The sequence below is a fragment of the Pteropus vampyrus genome, unplaced genomic scaffold (genome assembly GCF_000151845.1).
Source record: "Pteropus vampyrus isolate Shadow unplaced genomic scaffold, Pvam_2.0 Scaffold865, whole genome shotgun sequence".
In the NCBI taxonomy this organism is placed as follows: domain Eukaryota; kingdom Metazoa; phylum Chordata; class Mammalia; order Chiroptera; family Pteropodidae; genus Pteropus; species Pteropus vampyrus.
Window position 1 is genome coordinate 81,853 of NW_011889646.1, and position 10,735 is coordinate 92,587.

Below are 10,735 nucleotides of genomic sequence, written 5' to 3' on the forward strand. Positions count from 1 at the left end.
ACAGAGTGTCCTTGTCCTGTTCCTGGTCTTAGAGGGGAAACATTTGGTTTCTCACTGTTAGCCATAGGTTTTTTGTAGATGTTCTTTACCAAGCTGAGGAAGTCCCCCCGAGTTTTTATCATAAATAGGTATTAGGTTTTATCAAATGCTTTTTCTGCATCTATCGATACAAAGATATATAAATAAATCTCACTTGGCTGTGGTGTATAATTCATTTTACACATGTTGGACTCGATTTGCTAGCACATTGTTGAAGATTTTTGCATCTATGTCCATGAGGGATGTCAGCCTACTATTTTTCTTTCCTGTAACATCTTTGTGTGATTTGGGTATTACGTTAATGCGGGCTTCATAGTATGAGTTCGGAAGTATTCCCTCTGCTTCGATTTTCTGGAAGAGATTATAAAAAACTGTTATCATTTCTTCTTTAAATGTGTAGTAGGATTCACCAGTGAACCCACCAGGGCCTGGTGCTTTCTGTTTTGGAAAGTTATTCATTGGTGATTCAATTTCTTCCATAGATATACATTCGAACTATCTATTTCTGTATGAGTTTTGGTAGGTTGTGTCTTTCATGAAATTTATCCATTTTATCTAAGTTACCGAATTTGTGGGCACAGAGTTGTTCCCGATAACCCTTCATCACCCTTTTAAAGTCCATGAGGTCTGTAGTGATGGCTTCCATTTCACTTCCGATGTCAGTAATTTGTGCCTTATCTCTTTTTTTCTTGGTTGGCCTGGCTAGAGGCTTATGAATTTTACTGGCATTTTCAAAGCACTAACTAGCTGTTCATTCTTTGATTTTCTCTATTAGCTTCCAACTTTCAGTTTCATTGACCTCTGCTCTGATTTTTATTATTTCTTTTTTCTGTTACCTTTAGACCCAATTTGCTTTCCTTTTTTAGTGTCTTAAGGTGGAAGCTTATGTTGTTGATTTTAGAGCATTCTTCTTGTCTACTATATGCAGTCAATATTATAACTTTTCCTCTAAGCACTACTTTAATTTTGATAAGCTATTTTTTTTAATTTAGTAAAAAATAATTTTAAATTTCTTCTGAGACTTCCTCTTGGAAGCTTGTGTTATTTGGAAGTTCAGTCGCCCCAAGTTATGGGGTTTTCGAGCACTGTATGGTTTCTGTTCTTTTAATTTGTTTGTGAAAGTGTGTGTCCTGGCCGAGTGTGGTTTCTCTCGGCAAATGTTCCACGTGTGGTCGAGGGGGAGGTGTCCTCTGTGGTGTGGGATGGAGAGGCCGGTGGGTAGGTGTCTTGGTCCCGTTGGTGGACGGCGCCACCGAGTCGGGCTACGGCCTTACTGGTCCTGCTTGCGCGGTCTGCCAACTACCGAATTCGACTGTCGCTCCCTGCGGCTCTGCGGCTTCTTCCCCTGCAGCCAGCGCCGTTCCTGGGTGTGCGCACGTTAGGGCTGTGTGTCTTCGTGCAGAACTGACCCTTTCGTCGTTATCTGTGCCCCTCCTGACTCCTGAGGATTTTCCTTGCTCTAAAATCTACTGCCTGAAATAAACGCGGCTACTCTGGTCTTCTTTCTCCAGTGTTATTGAGACATAACTGAGGTGCGAGACTGTGCACTTACGGCACGTGGCATCGTGAGGCTGGGGCCGGCTTAGCCGCAGAGGCCCAGAGTGTGCAAGAAATGACCCCAGGTTCTCATGAAATTTTCCTGGGTAGTAAAATCCCTGTGGGAGGGACCTTGGAGGAAATTCAAACGCAGCCTAGGTTATTTGTGAAAGCTTTTAAAGTTGTGCCTGCAGAGATGGCCCTGCTCAGAAGCTAAACCTTGCAGTGACATAAATCCAGAAGGAAATGGCTTTGCATGCAGCTGGCTCCTCACCCTTCCCTCCCCCTTACTTCTGCTCCTGTCCCCTCTCCACCCCCAGCTCTCCAGGGGCCCCTCCCCGCCGCTCCCAGCCTCCTGCTCACTCCCATGCTTGCAAGTGTCACCCCCGGGGCGAGAGTTCCTGGAATTACTGTCCCCCGCTATCATGGCTTTCCCCAGGGCTGTTATCAGCAGGTGCTGAGAGTTTGCAGGGCAGAGTCCACTCCAGGAGGAACTATCTCAGGAGATGGAGGTGGCTTTGGCATCTCCAAGTCACAGGCCTTGGGCACCCCGGAGCAGAAGCAACCCATGTCACCTGGCCCCAGTCGCCTGGGCCCAGTGCCATCTCGGTTCCTTTGACAAAAGGAAAAGAACGTTTCGAGGACGCTCCCTAGTCAGCAGTGCTGAGTGCTGGGGAGAGGTGATGTGAAGTCACGACTGAGCTGGGGGTAGAAATTTGGACATTCTTGGTGGCCCCAGAAAACAGCTTCATAGGAGGGGCCCCCACGGAACCTGAGCGGTGACAGTAACTAATGCCTAGGACATGCCAGGCATGAGTGTGATGGCGTCACCATTCTCGGCCCGGCCCCTGCTGTGCTATGATGTGCCATCTCGCTGATGAGTCAGCGAGGCACAGAGAGGCTCAGTAACTGGCCCAAGGTCACCCAGCCCGGACGTGACCCCAGACGGTCTGGCTTAGGAGTGTGTACGCTTGACCGTGGCACTTTCTGTCTGAAACCACACGGGAGGGGGACAGCACGGTCGCAGGGAACTCACTTTCCAGAATTTGTGCCGTGGAGACAGAAAACGAAGGCACCTCTGGGGGAAACGCAGCGGGGGCCTGTGCAGGGTGCCCGTCCAGGCCTGGAGGAGCGAGAGTGTGCGAGAACATCTCAGGGGGACAGTGGGGCTGTGGCCCAGGGCCCCGCAGTGCCACCAAGGTCTGCGAGGCCCAGACTGTCCACAGCCCAGCCTGAAATGTCTGCATCCGTTGTCCAAGCTGTCGCTTTCCCTGGCAAAGCTCCGTCGGCAGAATGCCAGTGAGTCAGGGGCTGCGACCCACCGAGGACTCACATGTCATCCCCGCAGGCAGCTGAGGCCAGGCTCTGCTCAGAGTTCGTCCCCAGGACCCTGGCCCCAAGGAGATGCTGGCCACTTCCCTGCTTTGCTGGGTGCTCCCACGCGTGCCTGAGGTGAGGGTCTCGCCCCTGCTCTGGGCCTGGCCCAGGGCGATGCTGCCCACACAGGAGGCGGGCGCCTCTCAGGGTTCTGTGGGGACAAGCGAAAGGCGTCCCTTGAAAAGCACGAAATGCCCCATGCCCCCCAGGACGTGTGCTGGCCTGTCGTGTGTTGCAAGTGGCTGCTTGGACTCAGCAGGAGTTCAGGGCGCAGGAGAGGGCAAGGAGGCCACCATGTGCGTGTGACTGAACAGACCACAGCCTTGACACCACGAGCCCTCCTCAGGGAGAGGTGGGGGCCATTTCTCTAAAATAGAAAAACAAATCACAGGGAGAAAAGGGCGCCAGGGCCTTCCTCCTGAGGGGACAGCAAACAGAGGCCGCTCACGGACGCGGTCACAGACACGCGCAGTCACACAGGTGTTCGCGGACGCGGCCGAGTTTGCGGCCTGTGGCTGCCAAAACATGTCACCAGGAACTCAGGGACTTCAAACGACATGCCTGTGTTCCCTCGAGTCTGGGGTCAGAGGTCCAAGATCCATGTTCCTGCGCTGAGGTGCGGGCGTTGGCCCGCCCCGCCGCCCGGCCCCGCCCCGGCCCCGCCCCGCCGCCCGGCCCCGCCCACCCAGCTCTCAGCGCCACCTCTCTGATCCCCACCTCTGTCCCTGACTTCTAGACCCAGGTGCCGGTTGCCATGGACCAGCCAGAGGCTTCCTTCTCCAGGTGAGTGCTGGGTCTCAGACTGGTCACTTGGGGGACCCGCTGATCTCAGCCCTCTGGGGCTGCTGCCTCACCCTGCTAACTACCTGGGGCCTTGCACCCCCACGTGCGCACCCTCCCCCCACTCAGCCAGACTGGGGATTCTGAGGAGTCCTGCCCCACAGAGGGCACCCTGGGGTCCATGCCCCACTAGGGGCTCGGACTCAGCCCCGCCTTCCGTGCAAGACCCCCCAGTCCCGGATTCAGGAAGACTCGGCGGGGCGGACTCGTGCTCTCTGCTGAGGCCAGGGCAGAGAAGGCAGGGAAGGGGCGAGCGAAGGCTTCCCGCACACCTAGCCCTGGGCGGCCGACCTGACCGCCAGGTGTGAGAAGGCACCAGGCAGGAAGGGAGGCACGGAGCAGGAAGGTGCCCCCAAGCGCTTGGGTCAGCAGTGGCCAGTGCCCGCCCTGGAGTTCCCCAATATCATCACCAGGCGGCGACGCGCTCAGAGGCAAAGCCCCGGACCCAGGTCCTGGGAGGGGCGAAAGCCCCTCTCTGCTGAGCTTGGGCCTGGAGCCCCCGGGGAGTCGTCGGGGCCGCCTGAGCTCCTGCCGGTCGTGGGCGCCAGGACGCCGGGTCGCGGGGGGCGGGGTGGGGCGGCGACGAAGCCGGGCAGGGTCTCGGGACGCGGGATGCCTGCTGACCGCGCCCGCCCTCCCGCCCCCAGCGTGGAGCCCCGAGACGCCGCCGCCCGCGAGCTGCTCCTGGCCGCGCTCGAGGACCTGAGCCAGGAGCAGCTGAAGCGCTTCCGCCACAAGCTGCGGGACGCGCAGCTGGACGGCCGCAGCATCCCGTGGGGGCGGCTGGAGGGCGCAGACGCCGTGGACCTCGCCGAGCAGCTGACCCATTTCTACGGGCCGGAGCCCGCGCTGGACGTGGCCCGCAAGACCCTGAAGAGGGCGGACGTGCGCGACGTCGCGGCGCGGCTCAAACAGCAGCGGCTGCAGCGTGAGCGCGGGGCGGGGGGTCGCCGGGGTTCCCGCCCATCTGTTCCCTCGCGTCTGGGCAGAATCCCGGCCCCGGCGCTCTGGAGGGTGGCCCTGACCCCCGACGGCGCCCCCGCAGCACGTTCGCGTGGCCTCACCGCAGGTCGGCCTCCCTTTCAGGGCTCGGCGCCAGCTCCTCGGTGCTGCTCTCCGTCTCCGGTAGGTCGGAGGTTCCGACGGCTGGTCCCAGGGAGGAGCGGGCGGGGGAGGAGGGCTGGGGCGGGGCAGGGGAAACTGAGGCCTGAGCCGGTGGGGGGCCACGGGCCCCGGGCGCGGCCGGCCCAGCCCCGCCACCCTCGGCCGCCTCCACGCAGAGTACAGGAAGAAGTACCGCGAGCACGTGCTGCGGCAGCACGCCAAGGTGAAGGAGAGGAACGCCCGCTCCGTCAAGATCACCAAGCGCTTCACCAAGCTGCTCATCGCGCCCGAGAGCGCCGCCCTGGAGTCCGAGGGCCCGGGGCCCGAGGAGGAGCCGCCGCCAGAGCGCGCTCGGCGCTCGGACACCCACACCTTCAACCGCCTGTTCGGCCGCGACGAGGAGGGCCAGCGGCCGCTGACCGTGGTGCTGCAGGGTCCGGCGGGCATCGGCAAGACCATGGCGGCCAAGAAGATCCTGTACGACTGGGCGGCGGGCAAGCTGTACCACGGCCAGGTGGACTTCGCCTTCTTCCTGCCTTGCCGAGAGCTGCTCGAGCGACCCGGCGCCTGCAGCCTGGCCGACCTGATCCTGGACCAGTGCCCCGACCGCGGCGCGCCCGTGCGGCAGATGCTGGCACAGTCCGAACGGCTGCTCTTCATCCTGGATGGCGTGGACGACCTGCCGGCGCCGGAGGCTGCGCCCTGCGCCGACCCCTTCGAGGCCACCACCGGCGCGCGAGTGCTGGGCGGCCTGCTGAGCAAGGTGCTGCTGCCCGGGGCGCGCCTGCTGGTGACCACGCGCACTGCCGCACCCGGCAGGCTGCAGGACCGCCTGTGCTCCCCGCAGTGCGCCGAGGTGCGCGGCTTCTCAGACAAGGACAAGAAGAAGTACTTCTTCAAGTTCTTCCAGGACGAGTGGCAGGCGGAGCGTGCCTACCGCTTCGTGAAGGAGAATGAGACGCTGTTCGCGCTGTGCTTCGTGCCCTTCGTGTGCTGGATCGTGTGCACCGTCCTGCGCCAACAGCTGGAGCTTGGCCAGGACCTGTCACGCACCTCCAAGACCACCACCTCGGTGTACCTGCTCTTCATCGCCAGTGTCCTGAGCTCGGCACCCGCGGCGGATGGGCCCCGGCTGCGGGGCGAGCTGCGCAAGCTGTGCCGCCTGGCGCGCGAAGGCGTCCTCCGGCGCAGGGCGCAGTTCGCTGAGGCGGATCTGGAGCAACTGGAGCTCCGTGGCTCCAAAGTCCAGATGCTGTTTCTCAGCAAGAAGGAGCTTGCCGGCGTTCTGGAGACCGAGGTCACCTACCAGTTTATCGACCAGAGCTTCCAGGAGTTCTTCGCGGCGCTGTCATACATGCTGGAGGGCGAGGGGCCTCCCGGAGCACCGGCTGGCGGCGTGGGCGAGCTTCTGAGAGGGGACGCCGAACTGCGCTGCCACCTCGCGCTCACTACGCGCTTCCTCTTCGGACTGCTGAGCGCCGAGCGGATGCGCGACATCGAGCGCCACTTCGGCTGCGTGGTTTCAGAGCACGTGAAGCAGGACGTTCTGAGGTGGGTGCAGGGCCAGGGCTGGGGACGCGCCAGGGCAGAGCTGGAGGGCATGCAGGAGGCCGAGGCGCTGGAGGGCGCTGAGGAGCCGGAGGACGAGGAGAGCGAGTTCAACTCGCCGCTGGAGCTGCTGTACTGTCTGTACGAGACGCAGGACGACGCCTTCGTGCGTCAGGCCCTGCGGGGCCTGCCCGAGCTGGCGCTGCAGCGCGTGCGTTTCAGCCGCATGGACCTGACCGTGCTGAGCTACTGCGTGCGGTGCTGCCCAGCGGGACAAGCACTGCGGCTGGACAGCTGCCGGCTGACCCCCGTGCAGGACAAGAAGAAGAAGAGCAGCCTGATGAAGCGACTACAGAGCAGCCTGGGCAGCAGCTCGTGAGTCCTGGGGCTACCACACCCTCTGCGGGCCTAGCGCAAGCTGTCGCCTGGGAGTCGTCTCCCCAGACCAGGCGCAGGGCATGAGGGCTGGTTCTGCCCACCCCTGGTGACGTGGCCTCCCAGTGACCACCTCTTTCCCCCTCCCTGTACTCACACCCGGCCACATCAAGGCTCACGTCGTAGCCTGGCCACATAGCTGTAGACCCCCCCACACACACACCTCAACCCACCGCCGCTTTCTCGTAAGCTCTGGAAGACACCGTGCTCCCCATGCTCTGAGCCACTGCACCTGCTGTCCCCTACCCCAGAACACTGTTTGCGGCCCAGACTCCCCCAGCTGGCCACTAACCAGCATATGCCGTGACATCTGCCCACACCCATCTCCTCCACCAGACCCTCAGCTGCTCCAGGGCAAGGCCTGTGTCATTGTTTCCGTGCACTTGGCTCCAAGCCAGCACCTGGCCCAGGTGCTCAGCATCTGTCTAGGGACCGAGTGTCAAGATGCTGACAGGAGCTGGGGATGCCGCCTGCAGGTGCAAGGACAGATGCAGACCAGGGGTACCGGTGACACGCCCCCACTGGCTTACGCAGATGACGTCGGTGGGGAGAGTGCAGGGCCGCAGACGAGTTGTTTCGCTCTGGGTTTGGGGTGCAGGGGCAGAGGGGTCCTGGCTCAGCATGGGGGGAGGGCAGAGGCAGCTCCGACACCTGAGGACCACAGGAAGGGTCCTTGTGAAAGGAGGGGGCTGGAAGGGGCCAGGGCCTTCACCTCCCTTCTCTCTCCACAGTTCCCAAGCCACCGCGAGAAAACCTCAAGCCTCCCCTCTGCGCCCACTCTGCGAAGCCATGGCCGACCAGCAGTGTGGTCTGAACAGCCTGACGTGAGTGACCGTGCCCCAGCCCCTGGGGCCACCGAGCAGGATACCCAGGGCAGGGCAGAGGTGTGGCCCTGCTTGGGGGTGGCTGAGGGGACTGGCTGAGAGCTTGGAGCCTCTGGCGTCCCATGCTGGAGCGGACAGGCGCTGCCTACACAGGCAGCAGACGAGAAGACGGGGCAGGGGCTCCATCGCCACTCAGGGGCTGGCGTGGAAGGGCGTGGGCCCCGGTTCGGTGGGAAGCAGCCGCGTCCTGCGGGAGGGGTGGTGTATTTCCATAAAGGGAAGGGTGCCTGGAGCGGGTGGGAATGCTGGGCGGTCCCTGTGGATGGAGGTTTGGATGGAGGCCAGCCTGCCTGCATTCCAGCCCTCCCCGTGAGTGGGTGCCAGTAGATTTCACCTTGGAGGGCCACTCAGGTACAGCACTTTCCAGGTACTGTCAGCTGTCACCCCATGAGCAGAAAGTCAGAATGATCATTGGAGCTGGTACTGATGGGCACGGTGACAGGCTCCGTCATGTTGGCGTGACATGGTGGCTTAGCTCACCTGCGGGTGTTTCCGGCACCCTGCAAGCAAACACAGGGAGCCGGAAGGGTGATCAGCACCTCCGGCTGTCAGTCCTACCAATGAGCGAAATGCACTGTGGCACTCGGCACAGCAGTATCTATAATGGCAAAGAAGCAGGAAGGACGGGACTGCCCAGCCGCTGGGGACCGGCTGACTAAGCAGCTATGTCCTGCCTTAACCTGACGGGCCGCACAGGGAAACATGTGAGCGACGTCCGCACGGGCTCCTCAGAAAGCTCTGGCAGAACAGTGTCCTGGAGCACGGGCCAGCACGTGCCCGTGGGGTCAGGGCCCACGGGGACACCTGTGGTGACGGAGAGCAGGGAAGGCTGTGGAGCCAACACTCCTCGGACTGAATGACAGCCCCCGAGGAGCGGGTGGTTTGCGAGGTCGGGGTGCAGCGAGGTGGCCGAGGGGCCTGCACACAGGCCACGTGCTTCTTACCCACAGGTTGAGCCACTGCAAACTGCCGGACGCAGCCTGCGGTGACCTCTCTGAGGCCCTGAGGGTGGCCCCTGCCCTGACGGAGCTGAGCCTGCTGCACAGCGGACTCAGCGACAGCGGCCTGCGTGTGCTGTGCGCAGGCCTGGCCTGGCCCCGGTGCCGGGTGCAGACACTCAGGTGAGGCCTGGGCTGGGAGGGGCAAGGGGAGCGGTGGGAACCCGCGGCAGTCCCTAAGGTCAACCGGACCCCCAGGGTGCAGCAGCCCGGCCTCCAGGAAGCCCTTCAGTACCTGGTCAGCACGCTCCGGCAGGGCCCTGCACTCAGCACCCTGGATCTCAGCGGCTGCCAGCTGTCGGGCCCCATGGTGACCTACCTGTGTGCCGTCCTGCAGCACCCAGGATGCCGCCTGCAGACCCTCAGGTGGATGCGGGCACGGGAGGGGGGCTGGGAACACAGCCTCTCAAGCCCGGGCTGGGGTGGGGACCTGGGCGCTTCACCTGGCCCAAGAGATGAGCCCTCCGGGGCCCCCCTGAGTGACCACTCTGACCCACGCCTGGAGGCACACCTCCAGAGCCCTGGCCCCAGCCCCTGGCCTCGACCACTGCCACACCGACGTCCATCTGTCGTCTGGGGCCCATGGCCACAGTCCGGGTCCGTGATCCCTAACCCTCTTACTCCTCCAAAGGCTCGGCCCCCAGCTCCTGTCCCCTGTCCCCAATCTCTGAAAACCCCCCTGACTGGCCACCTTCTGTCCCTGTGTACTTTTGGCACAACCCGGGCCAACAGCCCATCACTGCCCCCACTGCCCCCTGTTGCTGCCTCCCCCAAGGCCTGGACTCCCCCCAACTCCCTCCTGCATCCTGTTCCTGTAGCCTGACGTCCGTGGAGCTGAGCGAGCAGTCCCTGGAGGAGCTGCGGGCAGTGAGGACAGCAAAGCCAGGTCTGGTCATCACACACACAGGACTGGACAGCCACCCTGAGCTTCCCACAAGCTTCAGCAGTGCCCTCTGAAGCCTGGACAGCAGAGCAGCTAGGAAGGCTCCAGGCAGCCCTGTGGGGTGGGCTTCCCCACTCCAAGGGCAGGGGGCGTTGCTTGCATCTCTGGGCAGCTCTTTTGAGCCTGCGGGGCCCTGGACAGGCAAAGGAGAAGCTCAGACAGACAGGGCGCTTCGCCTGGTCTGGGATGGGCCCCGCCCCACACACACTGGGGACAGGTCATGCCTCTGTCCTCCACACCCGGAGTCAACGCCTCCCTGTCCTAGGACCCTGCAGCTGTCCCCTTGCAGACCCTTCCCAGCAACAATAATGATGCTGAGAGCCTCCGGTCACTGAGCACCTACCCCGTGTTGGCCCTTACCTGGTGTGCCGGGTGCAGAGTGAACCGTCACGGACCCGGCCTCCAGCCTCAGTGTGGCCTCACAGCCCAGGGCTCTGCCCCTGGGCCAGAGGATCAAGCAGGGCTTACCCTCGAGCAGAGGCAGGCGGGTCACCGTCCCTCCCCAGGAATTTGGGAAGTGGCGTTAGAAGGGAAGCCTCCTGAACCTGACGAGTCCACCCACTGTCCACCGTCTTCGGGTCAGAGAGCGGGAGGGTGGGCGCGGCAGCTTTGCCGGCAGCCGCCCACACTGGCAATAAACTCTCCTTTGCGTTTGTTTCTATTCGTGTCTGTTGCATTTGGCCGCGTGCCCTAACGAGCTTTCCTTGGGCCTCTAACCCACTTATATAGGGTGGGGCCATTGTCCCCATCTCATGGGTGAGGGACTGAGGCTCTGGAGCCAGCCTGACTGCAGGGAGCTCTGAGGCAAGCTTGGCCTTGAGGACAGGGCAGCAGTGCACTGCCCTCGGGTCCTCAGGCCTTCGCCTGAGACCCCAGTGCAGGTGGAGGGGACCTGGGAGCCGGCCCCTCACTTCCGGAGGAAGTGGCCTTCTCTCATTCACTCTCTAGTCCAGATGCAGCTGCTGCCCCCTGAGGCCGGCATCCCCCCACCCCCCAAAGACAGCTGGAGCAGCCATGGGGGCCGTGGAGGG

The 10,735-nt window shown here is 62.1% G+C and overlaps 1 protein-coding gene across 1 annotated transcript; it reads left to right on the forward strand.

Annotated features, from left to right (window-relative positions):
• The first annotated feature begins 3,706 nt into the window (after positions 1-3,706).
• NLRP6 (NLR family pyrin domain containing 6) lies at positions 3,707-9,718 on the forward strand. The gene is made up of 8 exons (XM_011386026.1): positions 3,707-3,735; positions 4,440-4,720; positions 4,879-4,917; positions 5,073-6,819; positions 7,611-7,703; positions 8,714-8,884; positions 8,960-9,127; positions 9,580-9,718. The coding sequence occupies exons 1-8, from the start codon at positions 3,707-3,709 to the stop codon at positions 9,716-9,718; spliced, it is 2,667 nt and encodes an 888-aa protein (XP_011384328.1).
• The last annotated feature ends 1,017 nt before the right edge of the window (positions 9,719-10,735 follow it).

Excerpts from the sequence above, each read along its gene's own strand:
- NLRP6 (XM_011386026.1), top strand. The coding sequence starts at position 3,707 with ATGGACCAGCCAGAGGCTTCCTTCTCCAG. Across the intron at positions 7,704-8,713 it reads TGTGGTCTGAACAGCCTGAC|GTTGAGCCACTGCAAACTGC; the intron begins GTGAGTGACCGT and ends TCTTACCCACAG. Across the intron at positions 9,128-9,579 it reads TGCCGCCTGCAGACCCTCAG|CCTGACGTCCGTGGAGCTGA; the intron begins GTGGATGCGGGC and ends CTGTTCCTGTAG.